The 27359-nt window shown below is 43.9% G+C and overlaps 2 protein-coding genes across 9 annotated transcripts in view; one reads left to right on the top strand and one right to left on the bottom strand.

The window, feature by feature from the left end:
- The window catches only part of LOC310883384 (uncharacterized protein), a 137459-nt gene extending 118288 nt beyond the window's left edge, over positions 1 to 19171 (top strand). Inside the window, exon 7 of the mRNA XM_083803585.1 lies at positions 2611 to 19171. Within this exon, the coding sequence (XP_083659711.1) occupies positions 2611 to 2626 (16 nt within the window). The 3' untranslated portion in view covers positions 2627 to 19171. The remainder of the gene's footprint in view (positions 1 to 2610) is intronic.
- HIC2 (HIC ZBTB transcriptional repressor 2) overlaps positions 1 to 22057 on the bottom strand; it is an 81231-nt gene extending 59174 nt beyond the window's left edge. For 5 of the 8 annotated variants that reach the window (XM_083803561.1, XM_083803563.1, XM_083803562.1 and 2 more), the window contains exon 1: positions 21598 to 22056. The gene's annotated coding sequence lies outside the window, so the exon portion shown is untranslated. Of the gene's footprint in view, positions 1 to 25; positions 2694 to 21597 lie in introns of all 8 variants that reach the window. The other 3 variants (XM_083803564.1, XM_083803565.1, XM_083803560.1) reach the window with 2 other exon arrangements.
- Between the last annotated feature and the right edge of the window lie 5302 nt (positions 22058 to 27359).

The raw sequence follows: 27359 nt of genomic DNA, 5'->3' as shown, positions 1-27359 counted from the left end.
GAGGGAACTGGATGCTAGTTCTTACCTTGCCTTGCAGTAGAGGCTCAGTGGTCCTTTACTGGCGGCCTTGATTCTGCACCAGTGGAACCACCCTCCTGCTCCTGTGTTTAGAAGGGAGGAGTAGGAGAGAGATCCGATCCCACTTTACTGGACAGGGTAAATCCCATCATTTGGTAATACCACCTGGAACACGCTCTCTCAGGACCCTCTCCAGGAAAATCTACTGAAAGACCAGGGACATCTACTACGTTAACCAGGCCTAGCATGCAGGAAGAGATGAGACACAGCATAAGGCCACGTACAGTGTGCAAAGACTGCTGTACAGAGGTCGAAAGGACTGAGACAGAGGACAGAGATATGCAAAACTGAGCCCTACGAAAAAGCACATTGGCAAACACAGTTCATGCCTTTAGCACAAGACGCAGGGCTAGTGATGGCAGATGACTGAAAACAGGTCAGCAAACAAAGCTGGCAAAAGAAAGAAAAGAAAAAGGAGGTGTGAATGGCAGCTGCCCAGAGTGAGCACTGCTCTGTAGGCAATGATGTCAGTGATGCACCAAGGAACAACATCACATCTCGCTTTCCCTGTCCCACAGAAAGTTGAAGACTGAGAACCACTGCAGCACAGTGCACAGCAGTGCAGCTGACCTGCGATGTGCCTTGGTCCCCAGTCCAAACAGGCATGGAGTCAGCAAGAAAGGATTAACTGCAAGTGTGTTGTACGTGAAGAAGAATACCCAGCTACACAGAACACTCATGGAAAGGCTAGGAACTCTCTCGCCTTCGGGCATAAGCCAACCACTAACTTCCTCTATAGGCAAGTTATTGCTTAGTTGTTTGTTTTAGGAGTTCTTGTACCTTTCCCTCAAGCATCTGGTGTTTGCCTCTCTTGGAGAGAGGATGCCAGACTAGACAGACAGATCATGGCTTCTTTCTGGTATGGCAATTACTGCATTCCACCCTGGAAGGGGGAGAACACACTGGGGAAAGCGAGGAATGTTAGATGGCAAGTTCCAATAACACACGGCCCGTTAAATAGCCTTCCTTCTCCATCTGGCCCTGCGCTCTCCTGCCAGCAGCATGCTGGGAGCACACAGCAGCAGAGCTTGGCTCTTTACATTTTCAAAGAATTCTGTGTTCCACTGCAGAACTGGGATCAAAGCTGATCAGGGTTCGGCTCTCACCCTGGAAGTCCTCACACATACAAGAAGCAGGATGTTCCCATGCAAATAAATGTGTTACAGAACAGGGGGCCACAGCAAAATTGTGGTCTGCAGCCCAAGTTAATATAGAATGCAATATTAAAAAAAAAAACAAAAAAACAGACATCTCACTAGACACAATAGTCCCTCAACATCAGGCTAGATCAGACTGTCTTGTATAATCTGTGTCTCTACAGCTAAAAAGAGCCCATCAAAATTTACCTACAAAACCTATTCTCTGCAACCTCTGAATAAGACAGCACATCTCCTGTAGAATTATAAATACTTGTAGCAGCTTATGAACTAGGAGTTTTGGGATAGCATTTATACTTGAAATGGGCATTTTGCAAGGCCCATTCTTCCTAGAATGTCTAGGAGCCAGAGGGCTTCCAAGTCCCTCAAGCCAACTGTAGTCTGGGGAAACTTAGCCCTGCCTTTCTACCTGAATATTCTTCAATCTGTTGATTTTGGCTCTCTGCCAGTTTAACCGTCAAACCCAGGTCTCCCAGTCTGTGTGTTAGCAGAAATTGCTGGTAGGTACCTGTTCAGATTGGCTGCCCAGGCACTATCTCACTTGTAGCCTGCTTCATGGGTACTCTTGAAAGCAGCTGATGATGCATTTATCCACTGGAGCCCTCGTTTCCTTACTGCCCATCTGCTCATGGGGAGGCAGAGCTAAACAGACAAGATACAAATAGACGACAGCAAAGACCTTGCCACACCAAATAATAAAAACCAGGAAATCCAAAGCCTACACCTACCTATTGAATTTGTGTTGGTTTTTAAAAGCACTAGAAGAATGTGGATAAGCAAACACAGATACAGTTGAATGACTTATCTAAGTTTAGACAAGTGGTATCTAAATAATGCTATTTTAGCTTATTACTGTAACAAATAGGAGAATTGATTTAATAACCTAATGTTGTTTTTGGACAGTAGAGGTCTGCATCAATGGTCCAAGACACTAATTATATTATCTTATCAAATCAGTGTACAATAATAGAACTTCTCTCTGCATTGATGGAACTAGGTTTGGCTCTGCATCAGAAAATAATCCGTGAAAGAGGAGATAGTATTTAGCAGGAACTCTTGGTGGACTAGGTGCATAGTTGTTATTTTCTTTCTTTTTCAAAATATTAACAAGTATTATCTTTAAGGTATCACATGACAAGATATTTCCTCTAATAATCTTTTATTGCTTGTTATTTAACCTCCCTTTATCTTTCTGAGAGGTAGTCAATATAATTCTCCAAAAGACTTAAGTAAAAGGGAAAGAACTGCTGGTGCATATGCAAATCTATTCATTGTAAGCCTACAATAAAGCTTTTTCCATCAAGGTACAAGCAAAATGACTTACTGACATTAACTGGCAAGTACTTTGCATTCATATGATATCTTTCATCTACAGACTTCAAAGCATCTGACAGGAGGCAGGCAGGCGTTGTTTCTCCATCCATCCAAGGAAGAAGCTGAAGCACAAAGTGGCAATGTCTACCAGACAAGGTAAAACCATTAGCAGAAATCTAAATTAACTAATTCCCAGTCCTTAAAAATGAACTACATTGCTCCCAGTACAAGTTAGACGTGCACCAGAGGGCAGAACCATCACTCACCCACGCTCCTCCGAGAACTGCTAGGGATTATTTACGAATTTAAATCACATTCATTAGAAACTAAACAAATATGTAACGCAGTACTCTTCCCCATAAATGCAAAGGATGGGGATTGGAAACCAATCCAAATCTTAAGTTCTGCAGTGCCCCAAGTAGAAGCACTCCTTGAATCAACCTGCAGAAGCACAGGTTTTCATTCATGAGGTGAGGAATGAAAATTCTGCTTCATAACCTAGCAAGTGTTTAAATAAACCTGTTCAGATGAAGATCTCTCCTCTCTGGAGGAAATCTAATACTACAAGAAAGGTCATGGAAATAATTTCAAAAATGCCATCTTAAGAGAGCCTTGTTTCAGCTCCTCACCTTATTCTTTTAACTGAAGAACCACTGATTGCCTGGAGCACTCAAATGGCCAGCAGAAATTCCTTTTAAACATAAATAGGGAGAAAATATCCCTGCATAGTGTTGTTTTAAAAGAACTGTATGGATTCCTGTAAGTTTCAAAACAAACAAACAAAAAAATGATGCTGAGGCAATCTTTGGAGCAAGCATTGGTCAAAGAGACTGCAATAGAAATACTTAAAAATGCACTCCTTGGTTATGAGATCTCCCATGGCCTATGGAGGCGGATAATATTAGAGGCCACTAAATCCTAAAGTTTATTTTTCTTAAAGTTTTCACTTCAAATAAAGCTTTGTTTTAAAATGTATGAGGCCAACTGTTAGTGCATTGAGGTCCTGGTTATTAGCCAGCTAGAGCCCATGAATTATGTTTAGTGAGAAGTTTATTGGCTCAGTAAACACCATTCCAGTTCCCCTCACCCCTGAACTGTGGAAGCCAAACAAGAGATATTCAATGCCATGTTACCACTAGCACCAGAGCAACCATTATCTGATTACAGGCATTTTATTTTTATTTTTGAGAAGAATTTGCTATTGCATCATTTAATACAAGGAAGTCTTTAAGTTTACCAAGGCAACTCACAAAGACTAAGTAACTGTTTGGTCCAGTTTACCATGTTCTGGAGCAGGAATATTTGTTTCCGTCTCACAGCTTTCCAAGTCCAAGCACTGCAGAAATGCAATCCCTCAAATGCTTGGTAAGACAGGAGTCTGGCAAGGAAATTTAAACTAGCAAGATTAGAGCAGACAACCACAGGACCTTTCTGATAAAACCACTCTGTGCAGTATGGAGTGGTAAGAAGTTGTATTTGTTTTACCTTCCTGTTACTTTGTCTCAAGGAAGATCCATAAAAACTGTCTCCACTCTGTGTTCTGAGGGTAGGTGCCCAGATGTTGGACGGGGTCTTGGGGAATGATGTTGCACTTTGTAAGTTAAATAGTCAAGAACATCTTACACCATTATGACTTAATCAGAGAGCTGGCTACAGCTCAGTCACAGCTCAGGTAAGATGCACGTGCATGCCCAGAACACACCTAGGGCAGATTCATGTGGCGTTAGCACTGTCTTGTCTAACACCTGCTTGTGGGAAGCACCAGGAAACAAAACAGAAGGTAAGCATCTCCAGAACTAGCAAGACTGACATGTAGCTGTGCAAACCCAAAAGCAACTTCTATTTGTGTGGCTGCCTTTGTCCTGGGCACAAAGCTGTCTTGTCTGGTTACCTTCCTCTGCCATGAGTTAAAGACTCACATATTGAGTGTAAGCAGTGATCCGTCAGTGTGCAGTAACTTGTTAGTGTGCTTGCTGGTCCAGTTCTCTGGAACAGCTAAAGTATACCAGAAGACTCTGCAGGGATTGTGTCAGTTGTTGAGGCAAGGCAAGTTAATTTAGTTGGAAGAATAAGGATGAAAAAAAAAAAAAAAGAGTGCTATGATAACAGTAGTCTGTTCTAGCAGCAAGGTAAACTGGAACTCAAGGTTCTCTCCCTCTCCTAGTCCTCTGTATCTGTCACACTACCTTGGCTTCAAATGCATCTCTTCATGGCTTTGCTTCCTTTCTCACCTTGCTTATCCTATCCATTTAGACTGTGGCATCTTCAGGGAAGAGACTGTGCTTGTACTGCACCTAGTGAAAGCTTTAGGGCTTTGCATTCCCTAAAATAAACAATGCTTTTATCTATAGTCTTTGCTATAGAGGAGTATATGTACCACCAACTATGAAATCTCATATACTCACGTAAATGCTTCTTCTGATACCCTGAGAGTCATGATGCCAGAATCTGTCCATATGACAAGGAAAAACCTCGGCAGTATAGATCCTTAATGTCTAAGCTATCCTACAAGGACATGTCAAACCTGTATCATCACATCCATAACGAAGCACCTTTAGGAAGCAGGCACAGTTAAAAACTTTCCACCCCAGTAGTGGTGAAAGACAAGATACCCTTCTCTTTAAACTTAACCCTCTCCCTTCCAAAGAATGCCTGGAATTTCTACTATTTCCCAGCAGAGACTGGAAGGCAAAGACTTGGCATGGGGCAAGACAGATAAGAGCAGTTGCCTTCTCTGTAGGTTTTGTTAACTCCGCATAATTGCTTAGGGCATATGATGGTTAGAGAGAAACACATACACATCTGTCAGAGAGACTACAAATCACTAGTATAATTCCAAGCAAACAAAATCTAGTTTACAATGTGGCTGTGGTATATAAAACACCTCTGTAAAACTACAGCATAATTCAACTGCTGCAGGTTTAATTTACAAAGTAATGATATAGTTTTCCCTCTCAAAGACTGCCATTTAGGATCACTAAGATGTTGAATAAAGTCTTAGCTGTCTTCTGGGACACATGGTTAAGGTTGATTGTTGTTGGAAGCCTCTCTAAGCAAGCCACATTTAAATACCATGTTTTGCAAAAAGGCCCATATCATCGTGCATGTGAATTCAAGTCCCTTTACCAGTTTAAAATCTGGGTCAAGGCAATTTGCTTACATTTGGAGTCCTTTTCCAAAACTAATGGCATGTGGGATTTAGAGTTGTAGATATAAGACAACCGGATGAACTGCTATTATCTGCTCTGCATCATGCACGTACCATCTACAGTTTTCCTACTAAGCTTTGTTCACATGTACAACCCACTTCTACAGCAGTTGCACATTCAGCATGCTAATGATATTATTCTTGGCCATCCTGTTAAACTCCCAGTATAAGTTAAATGCACAGTAGGGGGCCCTGCTGGATTCTCATCAGTTTTTAGATGGCTACAAATGATAGCTGGGCAAGGGTGGAAGTTTTGATATGCAGTCATGAAGCTGAGAGCTTTTCTATTCAAACAGGGTGTTGGCTTGTACTATCTCTGTCACTTCTCTGGTGATAACTAGATTACCAAAATGTACTATGCTTAGGGCTGCAGTTAGTAGTACGTACAGCTGCCAAATTGCTTAGCTAAATTTCATACAGGGATCACACGGAACAACTGTGATTGTTGATGTCCTGTTGGTTTGGCATTGCCATTCAAGGAGATACTTCTGGATTATTAATACCTTGTATGACTTGGGTGCTGGCTATTTCAGAGATTATGTATTTCAGTGTATCCTGACAGGCAGTTGTTAGCAGAATCCTAACCCCTCAGCAACATTTTTAAGTCTCTCTGATCTGGAAGTTTGGGTGGTGCAGTATCCGTTCAGGATTCTCACAAAGAGCTAGGACCTTGCCCAAATTTATTTTGGTGCTTCTTGAAAGAAGAAAGAGAGAAAGGAAGGAAAAAAGAATGAATCCTAAAAACATAAAAGAAATTTGTGGCAAGTTAAACTTACTGGCAGAACTGACCTACGAGGTACAAAACAGTGACAAAGAATGATAATATTTAGTCTTTCTCATAGTATTCCTCCAGGCACATAATACCAGATTTTCTTAATGGAAGCCAGTTAGCAACAATCAATGAAAGAGATTAAGTACAATAAAAATATTGGTTTTAGGATAAAAATGTGGTTCCTACCTATGGGCTTGTAAAGGAAAACTCGGCATAGTCCTACACTTCTCATAGGTAAATTTTGAATTTTCATCCCCTTGTTCACAAGCCAGGCAGAATAAAAATATCCACCTACACTAAACCAAAGGGAGCCACTCGTAACCCAGACACAACCACAACAGACATTCTCAACAGTCCTTGGCTTAATAGAACACTGCTTTGTGGTTATACCCACCACTAGGATTTCATCTCACAAGTTCTAGCACGTTTAATTTATTCCAGGTCATACATCAAATATAGTATTAAAATTTAAGATGGCATTTGAGATTGAAACTTTCCTTTGCAGTGTGAGTAGAAGGAATACAGTCAGGGCCGTGGGTGCGTGAGTATATTAATACATAAACACAAACTTGTAGCCATCACTCAAGAAAAACAGTTGGTCTTTAAGAGGGGAAAAAGTTGTAAAAAGAATCAATTCCATTAAATAGCTCTATGAATCAATTCCACGAAAATCAATGGGCAGCTACATCCACAAGGTGCCAGGTAGCTCCCACACATCAGGTGCAACTGTCCGTGACCGCAGCCACGCAGCAGCCCTGCTGCCGGGGGTCCCAACAGCCCAGGGCTGGAGCCAGACCCCCTGCACTGCCCATGGTCCCCCCAGCGCCCTCCTGCAGCGCTCTCTGCCCCACTCACGCAAGGTGAGCCGCATGCTGAGGCGGCTGGGGAGGGCAGCAACATCACTCACATCCAAGGCCTGTATATCTGTCTGATGGAGCCAAAAGTGGGAGCAGACTCCTGGTGAAATTCCCCACAGAGGCCATGCAGACCTTTGTCTCCACACACACACAGGTGGCAGTCCCCCTAAAAAGATAGCAGAGGAAAGCCCACATTGCTCCATTAGAGCCAGGCATCCCACGGGCCCAAGTCTGCAATGGAGGAGGACTTTGTGTCACATCAGGGACTTTTCAGCAGGCTTTTTGTCACATCAGGTGTCCTGCCCCTCCTGAAGGGAAGCTGCCTTATGCACAGACATGGGGAAGGTGGCAGAGGGACAGCCCCATTTGGGATGTGGGGCCCAACAGCCACCAACATGTAGGAAGTCACATACTGGCTAAACAAATTACTTTAAGCACAAGTTCATGAGTTCCACATTGCATCAGTCTCAACTGTTCAGTGACTCCCCAGAGACTGTGCCAGGCTGCTGTCCTCTCGCTTTCAAAGTGCAGCTTAGTTGCGTTTTCACATTTACAGGCACTGGGTGCCCCTTCAATGACTGGAGAAACCCTTGGGGCTTTCATTTTGTGCTGGCAGCTCTCAGATGACTCTAGAAACAAATCCCCAGGGGCTTCCATTCTGAGTGGCAGAGCAGAGGGCACAGAAAATTCTGGCTTTGTTAAAACCTGCAGAAAAATTCATGTCCTGTGTCTTCCCCTTCATGTGCTCCACATGTGCTGTCATGTCTCTGTGCCTGTTATAGACACACACTATTTAAGAAATTCAGACATAGCATATTTGCAACTGGAAAACTTGATGAGTTGGCCTCTGCTATTCAGCACTAAGTACCAAAACCTACTTTTTGCTGCTGTAACTGAGCACCAAGTATAAATGTGTTCAGTTAGTCCACACAGGCACACTCATGTCTGCTATTATACCAATATATTTAAATGAGAGAAAGAGTGCATATGTTATGTTTGTGTTTAATAAGTAATAATCAATGTAATGAGAAGGCTCAAAGCTGTCCCTGACAGGGAATGAGACCACACTGCTTCTCTCCAAAGCTCTGTGACCCAAGTGCAGGAATGACTGATCTGATCTGCAAATTGCATCTCAGCTGTTGGGCCCGATCTTCGCAATGAGCACTCTCAACCTACTCATTTCAATAGGATTTGAGAGCACTTGGTATCAAACCCTCCATCAGTCACAAGTTCCCCTCAGATGTAAGGGCATGTAGACCTGGAAAGCAAGACTGACACATGATGGAGGTTTGAGCCTAAAAACAAGTGGGAATTGTACAACCAGAGGCTTCAGTGTAACCGCTGGTATCTAGCAAGACAAAGCAGCGAAACATCAAAGTTCCTCTCTTCTGGAATATTCCTTAGAACTTTATCATATGGCTCTTCCAGAAGAATTAATCAAACATTGAAAGGTATACTAAGGGAAGCAGAAAGGCATCTTCTTCAACAGAACAGCCAGAAGAAGATTTTCGTGCAAGTCATAATAGATATTCCTCACTTTCATCTCCCTAAGAGCATGATGCTTTCTTATTTACTGGGATCTCAGTTTGACGCAAGTCAGGAAAAAAAATATTTCTGCCCAGCGGTTTTCAAATATTCTCGTAGGAGTAGTGTTCGCAGGGAGTTTTGGAACACAGATCTCCTTCTAAAGAGAGTCTTCACGCACAAACAGACGCCACACCAGCAGTTGTGTGGATGCAGTCTGAGACTATTTTGGTGACTCTCTGAAGTTCTGGAGTAGTTTAAAGTGAAGGAATGACTGTTGTGTTTATGAAGGACATCCCAGAACATGGTGCAAAGTCTGTGTGGAAAGAGACAGAGAAAACAGATAGGAATGGGCACATGCCAGAGAATGAACTGATTACAGTGATAGGGCAAATATGTAGAAATGGTTGGACAAAGCAAGTATGTGCACAGCTGAGAATTCTGGAGAAAGTAAAGAATCCAGCAAGTTAGAAAACCAAAGTACAAATCAAAATAAGCTGGCTCTATGGACTCTTAAGTCAAAGCCAGCACTGGGATCTAAAGCATCAGCTTGCATTTAAAGACTATCATGGTTAGTCATACACCAAATTGCGTAATAGACAAATGATACGAATTGAAAGAAGATTAGTCTAGGGGAATAGACTCAGAGGGAGGATTGTAAGGAATTTTATTATTGAAATCCTGCTCCTAAGCTCTTCCATACTCAAGGAAAAAAATCTTAAATCCCATTTCCTGCCACTATAGGGCTAAAAAGTTAACACCATATTTCATAGCAGTTAACATGAAACAGGATTACCATGCTGACTTGTTCTTAAAGAGCAAATGCATTCTAAAAACTAGATTGAGAAGGAGGTAGATTTCTTTCTGCCAAATCCTCTGACAAGAAGCAGGAGGGAGAAAACTTATTCCTCTCTAAGACTTCTGGGGATGAACAGAATTTAAAAGCCCGTTGCCCTCAGTAGAACTGATGTACTCTCTCAATTTGGCTTTTTTTCTGTTCATTCACTGCAGAGACTGACTTCATATGAATAATAATTCTTTTATTTCCTACTCAAAATAAGTGCTTATGCTTTTTTTTTTTAAACAAAACCAAAAGAAATGCTTTGTTTATCCCCTAAACAGTAAGTTTTTTAAATAAGCTTTACAAAGAAGATCCAATGACCCATCAGAAGGAATAACTTTTTAGTGCCAGCCAACAAACTGCTTCCTACCAAAAGGAAAGATTCAAACCCCTACCCAAGCAAACATCCCAGCCAAAAGCCTCCTCTGGCACAGAAGTACTGGAGTCTGTCTGGGACTTAGCTTTCTCAAAGCCTTTTACATGAGGAGCACCTAGGCAATGAGCATGTGCCATACGTCCCGCTAGACCTGTAATGTTTTGGCCAATTTCTCTCAAGCCTCTGAACTGTGACCTCAAAGCAAATGAATCTGAGAAGAAAATATATTAATCAGGCATTCACACAGCCAGGCTAAGGATTTTTAAACCAGGGATCTGAATCAGCTCTATTGCCTCCCACTTCTTTCCTGATACAATTAGCATCTGCCCCTGCAGCCAACCCTCTGCCGCTCTGAGGGGGAACAAGCAGCTGCAATTGCCTTGCCTGATGTCAAATGCTGTCCTACTGCCCACTTCCCCACAATGGGCTGCAGGAAAGGGGAAACAGCTTCCAGAAGTGCCTTGTGGAGGTTAGCATCCCTTCCCTACACACAGGGAACTGAGAGGAGCTGGGAGCAGCTACCACTGCAGCCTCTGCCTCCCTGCTGCAGCCCAGAAGCAGGTTCAGACGTGTCCCAGCCACACCTCTCCCCACCTAGGGCCAAGGCCATGCCAGCTCCACACACCTGTTGGAGGCTTCCCCACATTTTAAGGGAATCCCCAGAAGGGGATTTGCAGGTGCTCCACTCCTTTTAAAGTGTTCAGGCAACAAATCAGCCTAGGAAATTGGACCCATAGTACTCAATGTGGCCCTCTGACCTTTTCTGAAATGTCCTCAGCCCACCAGGCTGGCAGGACTGAACGTTGTAGCTAAGCGTTTTGAAAGAAGCATGTGATTTTTAAATCCAGTTGATTTTTTTTTTTTTGCTAGAGAACCTTTACCAAAGGCATCACTAGCGTATCCACGGGAGTTTTGCAATTCTAGATTACAGGTGATTAAGAATATCAGCAAATAAGCAGGCATACAAGTCAGGGTCGGAAGCAGGCTTTTACTTAACACCAGCCTCACCAGGCACTTGAAAAATAAATAACCCCCCCGAGCAGTTCTGCTTTACCCAACAGCTATAAGGCTCCAGCCCCGCTCCTCGGGCAGAATTGTGCAAGCTCTTACCCCAGCAGTCACACTGGGTTCAAGCGAAGTGCCTGAGTAAGCATTTGCAGAATCTGCCCCCCCCCAGGCAGTTATCTATACTGCACCTATTTGTGCCTTGCATTGCAAGCTTCTTAGCCAGGGACATGGTCTGGAAGTATATTGTCAGCTGCAACATGCTTTATCTCCATTTATGGCATTAAATCTAATTTTTGGTGCCAAGTGCAGCATTACCCTTACAATGACATCTATTAGAGACAGTTTCCCCTGAAGACTGTGATCTGACCAACAACCAGTTTGCACTGTTCATTATTTTGTTTTATTGCAAAACCACCGTGTTCATATTACCTCTCCACTTCTTTAATTTCAAGCATTTTCCTAAAAAGTAACCAGACAAGCACTGAATTATAGAAATCCCGCACCCTGGCATTATACTGACTCCACTTCAGATGCTGCCATCCTTTCGTCCTTGAAGATTTAAAAGAACTGGGAATCCAAAATTAAAGCAACAAACGTGACCGGTTTGCCTCTGCTAAGCTTACACACGACTGGAGGCTGACTTCCCTCCCCATGCCAGCGCTGGCGTTCCTGCTGGGCACCCAGCCCCTTCCCCCCGAAAGCAGACAAGGGGGAGGGGGTGGGACAGCAGCGTGGCACAGCACGGAGCAGTTCGTATGGAAAAAAATCCCCAACTTCCCCTGAAATGCTGCGTCCTGCATGCCACAAAGGACAGCTGCTACCTTCTCACTTACAAAAACGTGACCCCAGCCAGTCAATGCACAGCCCCAGCGCTGTCAGATACCCTCCCACGCACCGCTTCTGATGGTCAAAGCCACTGTAGGGAAGCAGCCTCCCCTCCACCTCCGAAAGGGCTACGTTTGCCTTGTGCTCCTGCTACGCTCAGGGGGGCTGTTTGAGGGGTTTGGTTTGTTTGTTTGTTTGTTTGTGGGTTGTGTTCTTTTGTTGTTGTTTCTTCGGGTTTTGGTTGGTTGGGTTTTTCTGTTGGTTTTGTTGGTTGGTTGGTTGCTTTTTGGTGGGGATGCAACCCAAGCTGCTGCAGACAAACACAGAGGTAGCACGGGTCCATGTGTAACCATGGAGGAAGCAAGCACAAATAGGCAAATATTCTGAATAATATCAGAGTAGACGCACATGGAAATTTGCTTGGACTCACCTGGACTCCTTTCCCCCTTTCTAGTCCAACCAGTTCAGGGCTGGGGAACATCCCAAGCCTCTGGCATATGGTATTAGATACTCTGGGTTTTAGGTTTAAAACTACTGATAAATCTCTTGCAATGGTACAGCTGGTGTCACATAGCCCTGGTCCCATTTCATGTGAACCTCAAAATTTGGAAGGGAAAGGGAGATTTTGTTTGTTTATTACAAATGAGAGAAACTGGGGTGCTTAATCAGCCATTTGCTGCATCTACTGGGAGTGGAAGCTGGTTTGTCTGGCTATGGCCATGCCTTCTGTTCTGCTAAGGGAGAACCCTTGTGCAGCTTTCAGAAAGTCATAAAAAATATCTCAAAAATATTGGGCATAGCATCGTTATAGGAAGATACCAGAGGTAGAACTGTAAAGTATAGTTTACCAATTAGGAAAGCATTTTGAGATCCTAGGGTGGAAAGGATGTCTTTGCTAGTTAGGTAAATACTTTAATTCCATATTCCAATGATCACTCTTCCAGCAAGACCCTTAAATATATTTGTCTTCCATAGCTGTCCTCTGTTGTTAGTAATACCTTCACACAGCTTTTAAATAACAGCGTGGTTTCCACTACTGCAGCACAATTAAGTGTGCTGGTGTTCTGTGCATTTGCTTCCTCTTACAAGTCACTGAATTATTAGCACAGGATTCAGCATGATATCCTCATGTACCATTAGCAGGGTGAAATATTAGACAATAGCGGCTACTACTGTTATTTACCGATGATTAAATGTTAATGGAAATTCAGCCCATCTTCAAAATATCATGCCCTTACACAAGTAGCAATGGAGACATACAGACATGAAATGATTTTTCCAGAATCAAACGGCAAATCAGTACCAAACAGGTTCTCATACTCACGTCTTTGTTTTAAACATAGTAATACTCATTGTCAGAATGAAGATAATGGCTAACAGTCCTCTCCCCTCACTCAGGTGACTTTTTCCCTCACTTAGGAGCTAAGTAATATCACTATGGCAATTACACCCATCACTTAAAATGAACAACCAGAAACTGGAAGACCCAGAAAAACTGAGATAAGCCAGCTGTCTACAGCTACTAAAAAGAAGTCCACACTTGGGGAAATACTCAAGACATTCCCTTTCCAGAGGCACCACCCATAATAACAGGCCAACAGTCTCAAACACCTCTGCATCTTGGATGGGTATGCAGAACCACATACATTAAAGTGCTCTTTTTGGAGTTCACTTAAGAATGCTGCCAACTTGTAAACAGCAGAGTCAGTTTTGCTGCCAACACAATTTTTACCTAGAGCAAGCGGAAGTGCTTTTCCAAGAATTTCCAAGACTGTTGCGTCATGCTGTATGCTGGCACTGCACCCTGCAACCCAAGGAGGAAAGACAAAAAAATAAAAGCTGCTGCTCAGCACATCCTGAAAGGGATTATTTAGAGCAACTTATTTATTTCCAGGAAGAGACTGGCGGTGCAAAACAGACCTCCCAAAAAAAAAAACAACAAAAAAAAACAATTAAACAGTTTTCACTGCAGGGGAATGCTATACCTGGAATGTTTCAATTTTCATAACAATTTTTGAAACATTGTTTGAGAAAGTACAGTAAGAAAAAGAAATGTAGCGTATCTGAAAGACAGGAGAGCAAAATCTTTTCTATTCTTTCTTGCCCACTATGAGTTTTGCAGAATACTGTAGTGTTAGTCCTTTGGCAACTTTACCGTTTTGAAGCTTGATTAGAATTATGTGTACGATGACAGCATTTACAGCCCCTGCTAAGGTCAGGGTCCCGTTGTGCAAACGTTTAAATATGATGAGTATTTATAAGATAAATACACAAGACAAACCAAGAACATTGTATTCTCCATACTTTAAACATGCAGAAAACTTAAGTTGCTTAACTTCCTTTATGACCATAGCATGGAAAATTTAAATCAGTGATACAAACTGAACCCAGAGTTCCCTAGACCACAGCTCACCCAGAAGAATTAAATGTGTACATACATTCAAGCACTGCACCAATTCATAACAGTAAGTACCTAAAACCAAGTTTTCAGGGTAAAATATTTCTCAAGTCTCAAGTTCCTTTGCTTTTATAACACTCTCAGCCAAATACCAGTCTGATGATATCTGAAGAAGTACAAGACAGCTATCATTATCACCCCCAAATTCCTTTTATTTAGTGTTTTGGTACTTCAGTCCTGGCTGTGTACGCTTCATAGATGTACATGCACATTTGTATTTTTTAGTGGATTCCCTGCTATATACAACTTTGGTAGATATTTTCCTGCCTAGGAGGACATCCACGTTTTTCTTTGAAGACTGAGCATGATCATTTCATTAATATCACATTATCAAAGAGCATTTGAACTGCCTAGAAAATGAACAAAGAGCCTTTTTCAAGGACTCAAGAAGTTTGATGCAAAAAGTTCCACATGAGGACCATTCTGAATACTTTATATACTTTATAAGGGTGAACAGAAACTAAGAAAAACAACAAAGCAACTCACCCTTCCAGAGGTGGAGGAAAGAACATTATATAAAAACAGCCCGAGTTCAAGTCTCACTATACACTGGCATAATTTCAAACATACTTTTAAATAGCTCTTGTTTAAAAAAATGATGGTCTTCAATTGTATGTGTTTGCTAGTGAAGTTCTGAGGAAAGTCAAATCCCAAAAAGAGAAAGCCACTACTTTATTGTTTCATCAAATTCTGGGCACTTAACTAACCTTTTGCATCAGTACCCGCTTGTAAAGGGACAGAGGGGATGTTTTCTTCCAGTTTTAGTTTTCGTTCAATAACTAGTTCTTTCAGACTGGAGAAAGCAATTGAGATTTGGGGAAGGGCAGAAGGGCAGGAAAGCTTGCTTCCTTCCGAATTAAAACTAAGTGTTAGAGACTAGTATCTGCTAGTTCTAAACTCGTAAAAAAGCCGCATAGCTAGAAAATAATGAATTCCCTTTTGCTCAAAGAACATTTCATTTGCTTTGCATTTAAAATGGAGCTGAATAAGAATCACAGAATAAATCACATAGGAAGGAATCTTAGGAGGTCGTCAGAAAGTATTTTGATAAGAAAGCATTTTCCAAATATTATTTTTAATTCAGCACTTCAAAATACTCAGTTATAGCATTAATTAAAATCAATGCTATAGAAGTTGCTTGATATATTTATCAGAAACAATAACACAGTAAATTAATTTCACTTCTGATTTGCATGTTAAATCATAACTTGAATGTGTTAAGCCCTGTCTTCCTGCTTAACAGAAAACAATGCCAAATTTACTTTAATGGTATGTTTAGTTGCATGTCCACATGTTTTAATAGATACAAACCAGTGAGATCCAGTCTTTCCACTGGAGAGTATCTACTGTATAGGAAAGCAAGCAAGCTTTAAAATAAGGTTTCTTGTTGGCTGGTGTCAATTTGCAGTTAAAATTGGCAATGCAAATCACTCTATTCTGTTCTTTATTGGACAAGAGAAGACCTCCAAACTGTCAAACGGACTGCTGGCATCTTGACAGCAGATGGAAACACTGTAAGTGGAGTCCTACATGGCCGCATCTTTATGTGACTCCCAGAAAACTGAATCCACACACTGAATCCATTCTTATACAATAGGGAATGTTCACACATTTATCAGAAGAAATCTGCTGTACACCTCTGTCATCTTAAACTAGTCCATGTATAAATGGGTCTAGCCCAGTGTCAAGAACGTAGCAAGGTTGTGTGCCATCTGAGGCTTCTTCCCCAGTTAGTTTGTTGTGTCTCATTTAAAACCCATGGCAAAAGACTGAACTGAAGACAATTTCATCTTGCATATTGTTTGGTTCAGCGGGGGAAGGGAGCGGATAGGGCAAACATATATTATTGAAAGCTACCCCCTCTTCCTTTACCCAAGAGACTGAAGGACAGCTAATGCCTCGGGCCAGCATACTGAAGCGAAATGCTTTCTACCTCCCATCCAGAACCTGAGTGAGAACACCACTGGCAAGTTTTTCCATCCAGTATCTAAAACTGCAAGGACAGGAGGGAATTGTTCCTAGTTCCCGCATAGATCTCTCAGAAAGTTTTACAAAAGAAGCAAGTATATTCTATTTTCAGGGCCATTTTTATTAGGAAAGCAGCCCCTGATGACTGTTTTGAGCTGGAAGCTCCCTACACTTCTATAAACTCTTCCAATTGTCTGCTGAAGACTGGGACCCTTCATCTCCCAGCTTAGCTATCTGCGCATGTTGCAGTGTATGTTCTGGAGAAGAACCAAGCAGTTTTGTCCTCTCTACATTAGCAATAAGCCCACACTTAAGGAAGCCTATTGCTAACAACCATTTCCCACAATATGTCCATTTCTGAACGTCCACTTCAGGTTTTCAGTGTAAAAGATCACTCTTTAGCCTCTCCAAATCCTGCAGTGTGCATATAAGAAAATGTGATAGAGTACATACGTAATCCTGGATAAACTACATTCCCCACCCCTTTCCATTAAATAAAATCAGTAACTAGAATCCCTGTTTAGGATTTGTGATTACAAGGATCACCCTCCGCCCTGCCCTGGTTAGACAAAACGGTCTCTAGGAAAGCCTGAGAGCCGTCATTTCAATAATGCACAACCCTGTTGCTTCCACTCCAGAACAGCTGACTTGAAGTGCATGCTAGGCTGTGCTTATTAACAAAATGAGAAATCTGATATATAGAAAGAAAACACTATGTGAGGATTAATCCTGGATTGCAGTTTGTGGCCAGCACTGGGCCGTCATCCAGACACAGATGAAAAAGAACAAAACTTCTCCCACCTGTCACTTACAGCAGGTACAGCTATTGCGGCGTTGTAGCTGCCTTCATACAGCTACTGTAACAATCCCTTTTATATCAGCTTAAAATTCGGGATTGACCTCACCATTTCGTTTCTTCCTTGTTTTGCGGGAGCCAGCACTGGAGGGTGAATTTTCTTTCCAGGAATTACAAACAAGAAGTGTGAGTAACTTACATGTTTGGACAGCTAGCTTGTAATACTCACACACTTCAAGGAAAGAAACCCAGCATAAAATTGGCATTCTGTTGGAAGCTGGAGATGCTAACTGAACAAGAAAATACAACTCTCAGGAACGTTTTTTTACATTGTTTCTGCTGGTTTTGAGAGGAGTAAGCACACTGTAACAGCTGATTAAAAAAAAAAAAAAAAAAACTAAACAAACCAATACAGTTGCTTTGCCAGTGAGCTGCAGCGCAGCAAACTGAAATCACTATTACAATACATTGTCCTTGTCCCTGATACTACAGCAAGATTAAAACCAATTTAAGCAGCCTTAGTGGTTCAATCCACACCAAACCAGAGGAGAAATCATCTTTATTTTTAAAAGATATTATGGTTGGGTCAGGATTCTGTTATAATTCCACAGCTGAGCCCTGTTAATTTTTCTCCAAGCCCAGCAGGGTAGGCATGTCCACTGATGCTGGAATGGTTCACCTTCCCACTGAGCTTTGCCCGTCACCGTGTAGCCAATACAGTGGCTATGTCACAAATGTCTTCTATTTTATTCCAAGACCACATTTGCTGCTACACTGAAATGCCACTTTGTGGCAACATTCTTCCACTGATACTGTCAGGGACAGCAGCTCTGTTATTACACTTGATCAGGATGATTTGGGTAGGGGGCTGGAAGGTTGGTTTTCTGTAGAAGAAACATGACAACCTCCTAATGCCAATACCTTCTGTCTTTCAAGCTATGGTGCATTAATCAGACTGGATATGAGGGTTAAACACTGCAGTTAGCACATACAGGAGTTCTGATACAAAGGCAAATGTACTTCAGTTTTCAAACATTATCCTGTTTCCCTACATCTGTCATCAAAGAAGGTAGCGAGAGCTCAAAAAATAGCCGTGTAGCCGTGCACTATTTTCTATACAAGGTCAAAGGAATGCACAACATGCAGTTTATGTTTGACAGTTCTTAGTTACTGTGAGCTGTAAAGGTGCTAGAAAATAAGAACTCTCATTGCATGATCTACTGTTTACAACTTCAGATTTTGTACTGCGACCACCAATTTGGGGCTACATTAGCCGTTTTAGGGAGTTTCAATCCATGACACAGCCAAACTGACTAACATTAGGTTCCGTTCCAGTCGTTCTAAACAGCTAACCAAAGTGAACTGATCGTGTACCCTTCCGGAATAAGGCCTCCAACCTCCTCTTTCTCTCTTTCTCTCTCCCCCACCCCTTGTCACACATTGGCTTCTGCCAAACAATTCAGCACTGACACTAGGACGCACCACGTGATACCAAGTGCTTGAAGCATCTTGCCATACTTATTACTATCTATACATCCATAAGTCATTCTGCCCAGCAACGTATGTGAATACTAACATGAGGTATGTCTTTATGCATTAAAGATTTAGAGCTCACCCAGCTCCTTGGCAGAAGCATTTTCCCCAAACACTGAAAAATCATCCCTTTTATGTATCTGTGCCTCATCTGCATTTCACATAGATTAGGAAGCGTGACATAAGAAAAACCTGCTGTATCCTCAGATTCTCCCATTCCTCCTGCTTGCACCCCTCCAGCCACACAAGTCTGCCGTGATTAAGCAATGCATTTTAGATGCAAAAGAGCACGGCGCTCATGTAGGGTTTCCTTACCCGTGTTAGAATGGAAAGTAACAAATGTAAGAGGTTGCTTATTCTTAATGGTGATCTCCTCCAGAGCTAAAATGATATGTCAGTGGCAGGTGGCAAGTTTGAAGACCCCCCTCCCCTCCTTTTTTTTTTTTTTTTAATAAATATAACAAAGGGCACACAGATTTGACCTGATGGGTCAACCATCAAAAGTTAAACTGATTTAAATAATTAGACCTAGAATGTCAGGCACCACTGCAAATAATTGCTCCTAATGCTTTTAGGATTAGATTGCTAATGAAAAGGCGCAAAAAGGAGGCCACTTGCAGTTGTGGAAATAAGTCAATTTTCTTTCCATATGTCATTTTCTCCATGTAGATTTGCTGTGAAATCCTAAGGAGCCATTTACAGCTTTCTCTACAGAGCTGCTGTAGCATATACAATAGTTCTGAGTCATAAAAAATAGTAATAAGTCATCCTGAAATACTAGTTGTTTATACACTGTATTTATCAAGCATAGCAAACATCTGCTCGCAGTTCTGACATTTTCCAACGAAAGTGACTATTGCATATTGTTTTCCCCTTTAATTTGTGGAAAAACATGGAAGCCATTCAAATATAAACAGCATTCCGCAATAAATTTAAACCAGTTTCGGTCAAAGGACAATTTATTAGCAGAAAGCAATTCTGATGCTCTTCCCTCTGCCTTCTGGCTGCTCCCTCAGACCCACTCTAACAGCTAAGCACCATCCAGGGCGGTCGCAGCACCCACCGCTAAACCCCTCGCTTCCTCAGACAATTCATTAATTTGCTGCCGAGCTACATACACCCTCCCGACTCGCGGATACCGAGCGTGAAGTTACAAGCCTGGCGGCCCGCCGGGGGCGAGCCGAGTTCTCCAAAAGCTGCGGGTTTGGCGGCGGAAAAGTTTGCAGGGCACCCAAAGCCCCGCGCCCGATCGCGCAGCGGGGCCGGGCGGAGCGCAGCTGGCGGCCGCGATAACGGGGGGCGCGGGGGGCGCGCCGAGAGCCGCCCGCTCGCCGCTGTGCCCACTGCCACCTGGGCCGCGGCCAAGCCCGGGTCAATTATTGACTTCTCGCCGCCGGCTCTCGCCCCATACAAAAGGGGCCGGGAGCGAGCAGGGCGCTGCGGGCACCGCGGGGCTCGCAGCCGGGCCGCGCACCGCGCAGGGGGCCGCGCACCCCTCGCCCTCCCCCCCCCCCCCCCCCCTCGTCTCCCCGCCCAAGGCTTCGCTTTTCTCTTAAACGCCAGCAGACCAACAACAACATCAGCACCAACAAAAAGCCCGGCTCGCCCCGCCACCGGCACGCCCGGGGATGCGGAGCCTGGCCGGGCTGCGCCCCGCTCCGCGCCGCGTTCACACGGGACCGGGCAGCGCGGCTCCGGCGTCACCGCGGAGCGAGCCCCGGCCACAGCGCTGCCAGCCCGGACGTACCATTTTTATTTATTTTTTTTAATTTTTTTTAATTTATTTTTTTGGAACAGCTCTGCGCCCTGGCTGGCGGGGCGGGGGGCGTGCATTTCCTCCGGGGCACAAAGCCGGGCGGGCAGGGTGCGCGCTCCTGCGCTCCGTCCATTGCATCCCAGCCGGTGCCGTAACAAAAGCCAGAGACCCGCAGCGACGGGCAGCGAGAGCGGGGCCGGAGGCTCCTTCCCTCCGCCACCCCGACCGGCCGAGGGGGCCGGCGGGGAAAGGGGGGAGCCGGGGCAAAAGTTCACCGCGGTGCCGGCAAGGCCAGGGGGTGCCCGGTGGGGCAGGGGCAGGGGGTTTGGCTGGGGGATGCCGGCCTGGCTCCGTCGCCTTGCAGCCCCGCCGAGGGACAGGGGAGGGGGAAGGAGGCGATGCGAGTCCCGGGAGCCCCTTCCCTGCCCTTTCCTCCACAATACGGCCGGATCCCCAGCACAAACACGCCCCCCCCCCTCCCCGCACCCCGAGGCTCCGTTCCCTCCTTTCGGGGGAATTAAAAAAATAAAGACACAAAAATTACAGCTCACTTGCAAGGCATGAGTGGGGATGGGGAAAAGGCAGCTCCGGGGCTGCCGGGCACCCCCGGCGGGCAGGCGGCAGCTGCGGCCCCCCCGCCCCGAGCCCCCCGCCGCCGGGGAAGGGGCAGCGCACCCCCGTGCACACACACACACACCCCCACACACAAATGGCACGGGAGGAGGGGGAAAGTTTCCAGCCGCTCCAACCAAATAGCCAGCAGCGGCGATCCCCAGCCAGGCGCCGCGGCCACCGCACCGTCTGCACGCCCCGACCCCAAAGCTCCGGGGGCAGCGCGTTGGGAGAGCCGGGGGGAGCCGGGGGGGGGGGCACGGCACAGAGCACAGAAAATCCTCTTTTTGCTTTCGGGCCACTGCCGCCCAGCTAGCGCAGGGCAAAGGGACCGAGGGGCCACCCCCCGGCGGCTCTGCCGGGTGGCCCCGGTGCAGCCGGGCACAGAAAGAGGGTGGCGGATAAAGAGCGGGGGAGCGGGGCTGGGCTGCACCGCGGAGCCCGGCAGCCCCCGGCCCCAACGGGACGCGCGGCCCCGCGCCCCCGGCCGCGCCCGCGCCCCGCTCCGCGTTACCTTCTTATTGCATCTGGAGCAGCAGCTTGGCTTCCCCTGCCCCTCTCCTCTCCCTCTCCTGTCCTCTCGGTTTATACCAGCCTGTTCCTCATCTCACAGCCTTCCTCCCAGCGCCATCTTGCAAGCTTGTGACGTTGGGAGCCGCTCACCCCTGACCCACATTTGAATAGAAGCCAAAATGAAAAAAAGAAGAGGAGAGAGAGAGAGAGGAGAGAGAAAGAGGGGGAAGAAGAAGAAGAAAGAGCGGAACAAGGAGAGGCAGGGAAAGCAGCAGCTAAGCAAGTGCTGTGCCAGTGTGGAACAGCATCGGCTCCCGCTCCCTTGCCAGCTAGTTTAGTAATAAGCAATTTCCTGCTTTTGCAATAAATGTTGCAGCGGCAGGGCTGGGAGAGGGACGGGAGCTGGGTAATTCCCACTGAGGGACCAGGGCTTCCCCCACCCCGAGCCGCCCCCCTTCCCTGCCACCCACACCCCAACACCCAGCCCCGAGCCCGACCACTGACTCCCGGCAGCACAAATACTGCGGCTCCCACCCAGATTTTGAGCAGCGAAAAAAGGCATTTATTAAGATTATTTCCCGCATCACCGATGAGGTCTCGAGTGTGTGTTAAGGGAAATTATATAGATTATAACTTGCACATGTATCAGAATCCTAAATGAGCTTTATGCACAAATTAAGAAAGCATGCTCATGTGTAACGCAATTTGCATATTAGCTTTTTATCACTCCTGTCTATTTGTTAAGGACTGACAGTGCGTTTCGTACCATCCGTGACACAGATGAAGACATGGCCTTTGCACCTATAGAATCAGTAGAAATCTGAAGTTTTGGGTTTTTGGTTAGTTTACCTATTAGAAGTATATTGAGGGAAAAAGTTATTTGTATTTTGCATCCCTGGTTCTGCAAAGACTTTCATGCACGCTTAACTTTAAGCACATCAGTAATCACACTGAGCAAGCACAGGCTATTCAGATGCTTACACCAAGCATGTGCACAGCTTGGCAGCTCAAAATGCTGTTTTGTAAAATGTTAAGTGAACTGATATCATTTTAATCTTACTGACCATTGCCACAAAGTACAACTGTGCAGAAATCTGAACTGTACCTTTGTTCCTCTTCTCCCCTTCAGTGTTATAAAGACAGTAGCTAGTTAATCTGTAATACAGGAGCAATGCATATAAACATTTTTATAGTAATTATGCACAAGAGTTCTTCCTCCATCCCATGTAAGAATCACTGTACTAGCTGCAAGTGTGAAATGACATTCTTTTTTCTTGTGTGCCATCCCTGCCACGCATAACCAAAACTCCCTGCAGCCTGAGCAAGGTGATTCATTAGTGAAGCTGAGCCTACCATTTAGCACAGCTCTAAGAATTCCCTAACAGCTCCAACACCAGCGGCTCTCGGCCACTTCCTGTGCAGATCTCTGCAGCTTGCGTACACCTCAGCTGTATCCCAGCTGCAGCCTAACCTCTCCTTCCCCTATAATAAAGACATTTTTTAGTTGCTCATCCAGAGTTCAAAGTGTTTTTGCAGGAGATGGTTTCTTCAGCCCTACCAAAGTGGCTCGAGGAGCAAATAAAGATAAGACAGATCACAACAGCCGTATCAGAAAGGTCTGGACTGGTGGTTTGTTCACAGTACACCCCATAAAGAGCAGAACACTTTAACCGCAGTGAGAACAGCAAACCTGACTGTCAGCACAAGACCCAGTGAAGTAGATAAGGATCAATTCAAGACTCTTCCCCCACCGGGAAAGTTAATTTAAGATTGGTGGTGCTGCTCCTAGCTGTATTTTAAAGCTAAGCGGCCTTGCAAATAGCCAGGGAGGTGTAGGTAGCCATTTGCTTCATGCTGTGCAAGAGGAATTGGTAGGCAAATAAACAGAAGTCCTTGTGCCGTGTTACCTAAACAGGGAAACAAAATGCATCCTGGAGTTATTTCAGGCTGGTTTAGACAGTTGGGTTTAGAAAGACTCGCTTTTGTGAATCTGTGTGTCATTTCAAGACCTCAACAATGCTACTGCCTGCCCTCAGCTTTCCTTCCTTCCCCAGAAGCTTACCGCCCCAGAAACAGAGTCAGCAGAACAGTCTGTGTGTCCCTGCCAGTTCACAGACCCACATCTTAGTTCAAACCCACTTTCATCAGACATCTGAACAAAGGTGCCAGGCTTTGCGCAGGAATGGCTTGAGGCATAAGCATTTCAGTCTGTGTGCCAGCTTTGCTATGCAGATGATAACCTCTGAGTGAGCAGAGTGAAGAAGGTTGAGAAGAAGAGGAGAAACATCCTAAAATCCCACCACAGGATTTGCCGGAGCAGGTGTGCAAAAAGCTTTACTTTTATTTGAATCCTTTCAAGGTTTGGGGACAATCAATTCATGAGCATCCCTAAGGAAATGGAGGAAATGTCTCAGTGAAGACAAAAAAAAAAAAAAAGAGAAATTAGGTGTCTGGCACCTGGAAATGATATGGTAGGATGCAACACTGCGTTCAGCTTCATATATACGTGATAATTATAAGGTTGAAAAAGAATTAATGAGAAAGCTAGACCTGGCGCTGTCACTAGAACCATGGACATCTGCGGAGAATCTGATGAGCCAAGTAGAAGTATGACCACACCTACCTGGAAAACATCTACAGGCATGCAAGGGAGATACCATGATACCTACAGTGTCTCCAAGCAACCTCAGCCAGGGAACTTGCCATCCAAACAGAGGGTACACCCTCAAGTTCCAGGAAATCACACCCACTGTGGGCATGCCTAGCACCGGGTGAAACCTGTGCCCATGTATGTGAAAAGCAAATGCCTACTGCGGCACGGAGAACGGCATTCACAGGTGAAAGACCAGACTAAAAGGCAATGGTGGCCTCCTGTTTGTAGACGAGGTGGCACAACGAGCATATCAGGAAGGATGTTTTGAGCTCATGGATACTTTGAAGAAAGTATCTTTGTTTGAAAGTACTTTGGTTCCAGCCAGATGCATGTGCTTAACTTTTGTTTCCAAAATTGTCTTTTCTGTATTTTTTTAAACATTATTTTAAAAGGGCACAGTCAGGACTCACTAGTGGATTGTGCTGGGTGCTCTGCAGCTACAAATAACAGCTTCAACTTCCCAGTCCAGTGCCTTGATGAATATATTGAATTCTATGTGTCTATGGTAGCTACAAAGAAAAGATTTTTGTCGTAACAGCATAAAATGAATTCAGAACAGAATTCAAAGAACACGGAAACGTCATGCCATCCTCGTGTGTTAGCCCTCAGTATCTATTCACAAATAGCTTTGTAATGCTGCTGTCAGGCATAAAAGTGTAATTAATATTATGCACCCCCAAGTTCTTGCTGGCAAAATACTTGGATTCAAATCAAGGCGGTGGCAGAAACCCAGAAGAATTTCAGGTCTTCGGTTTGTTTTTAATCATTTTTGACCAACTGATGGATTCAGGAGCACCTCCCGTCCTTTGTAGCTGTGCTAATAGCAAGTTTATACTCCTCGTAAAACAGGAAGAGGACGTGGGTAGAATTGATACAGTGGCAAGTCAGTGCTGTGGATGGGGAATGAAGAAATCTGAGCAAAGAAAATTCCACTGCAGAAAGTAAATAGAGTAATGACCAAAGTGTGGCCGTGTGCCCTTACAGCTCTTCAGTGCCACCTGCCTTCAGTCCCGACGCTAGTGGATGTCCAGTGCCATCTAGCAGGCAAAACAGTTGTTTACAGTAGTAAACCGGTGGCTAACGCTGAGCGGAAAAGTTGAAGCGAAAAGGAAGAAAACGGTGATCCAGGGAACTCGGGAAAACACACGGGGCAGAGAATGGCAACCCGGCGGTATGTCTCAAAGCAAAGCAAAGGCGAGGGCTAGCCAGCCTGCTCCTCAAGAATAAAAAAGGATTTAGCTCCAGTAATAAAAATGCTTCTGAGCAGTGGTTTGCAGTTACTGCCTCTGCAGCGGGGTAGTTGTGACAGTGCCTAAAAATGCTGGGGACCGGAATGTCAGATAGGAGCCAAAACTAGGCGTCCTTGGAGGCATTTCAGTGATCTGGGAGAAGTTTTTGACTTCTGCTTGAATGGTAACAGAACAGATGGTGATAGCTCATGAAATGAAGGTATTTTCCTGTCTCCTCAATAGAAATATCTCTCTGCAGTCTGACATACAGGTCTGGAAAGTCTTTTCCAGCAGACTTCAAAGTGTCCATGGAGGAGACTAGAATTTTATGCTGAGATGTGTTGTGAAAATCTTTCATTCCTTAGCTGCAGATGCTTCTATGTGTGAATATACTATCCTCAGTGAAGCCCCTATATAGTTCGCTGGGTGAGTTGGTTCCCCCACTGCTTTCTTTGGTCTTTTGGCTGCAGTTGGTGGATGGACACAAAGAACATTTCATTTTGACCTTTCTATAGTGATGCCTTAATTTCTCATGTCTGTTTCTGTTGTTACTAATTCAAAACTTAATAGTACACAAATTCTATGATGAATTTTTCCACAGGTTTATTCTAAGGCAGCTGAAAAGCAAACTACAGTCTTTTAGGAAACTTACAGATAATCAAGGCAAATCAAAATCTCTAAATGTAATCTGAAATCTTAGTATCAAAAATAACTACAAAGATCCCCAGTTCTGAACTATTTTTATGCTGCAACTAATCACAGATTCACTCAGCTCTGCATTGGTTTGCATTTTAAGGGTTCTTTTCAAAGTCATGGGGTTAGAAAGCCATTTTAAAAAAAAGAAAACAAAAATAACAAAACCCTGAAGGGAACATCTTGAAAAATAAGGCTAGTCATCTAGTGCTTTTACAAAGTACCATTTTGTACCCTTCTGCTTCTGTTGTATTCTTAGTGATAGAAAGTTTTAATTTCCTTGGAAGAGAAGGAACATACAATATTTTTATTGCTACAAGCTGAAGCTTTTTGCTAGGCATTCTGGCATACGTGGGGCTGATGCAAGGTTTTTTGCTGCTCTAATCAGATAAAAACATTGCTTCCATTATAACAAGATCTTTGATTTCTGTTGGCCCATGAATTTCATTGCTAAATGCTCACTTTGTACCTATCTACAAAACATCTGTATTTAACTGTGTCTACCCTGTTAGTTAAGGCAGTCTGTGCAATGGCATAATTTCACTAGACTATGGGAGAGTGTTAAAAAATAAGGAAAACATCTGATGAACAAAAACGCGACTTATAGGTCTTAAGAATAAAGGGAGATTTGCTGAAAATAACACTGAAGTAGATGTCTAAAGGAAATTAAAAGAAAAAGGAAACATTTATTTAACCATGTAAATAAACAGGGAACAACAGAAAAAAGAACAGGTGCTACTATGAAGTGTGCGGACAAGGAAAAGAGCAAAGATAACTTTTGCACACATAATCTAAATGAAAGCTTTGCCATAGCTTTTAGGAGAAAGAATGGATTTCAAGAAGGGAGCAAAACCACCGTGATTAATTGGAATGAGGGGATGAAAATAGAAATTATCACAATAAATGTGAAAGTAAATATAAAAGAGCTCCACCTATTCAAGTGAGGGAGAGAAGGTCATTTCCATCCCAGAATTCCAGAGAAACAACAGATTGATAGCAAAGTTTTAAAATATATTTTTGAGATGAAGGTGATTCTTGCATGTTTTAAAAATAGTGCATATATATAATGCTTTTATTTTAAAAAGTAATAAAAAATTAACTAAGTAGCCACTGAGCTCGTTAGCTTGACTTTGAGACCATTTCAAACTTTCAGAAGAGTTTTGAAGGAAAATACAATTAGCTAAAAAA

The sequence above is a fragment of the Anser anser genome, assembly GCF_964211835.1.
Source record: "Anser anser genome assembly, chromosome: 18".
Classification (NCBI taxonomy): Eukaryota; Metazoa; Chordata; class Aves; order Anseriformes; family Anatidae; genus Anser; species Anser anser.
This window is presented reverse-complemented; position numbering and strand designations above follow the sequence as displayed.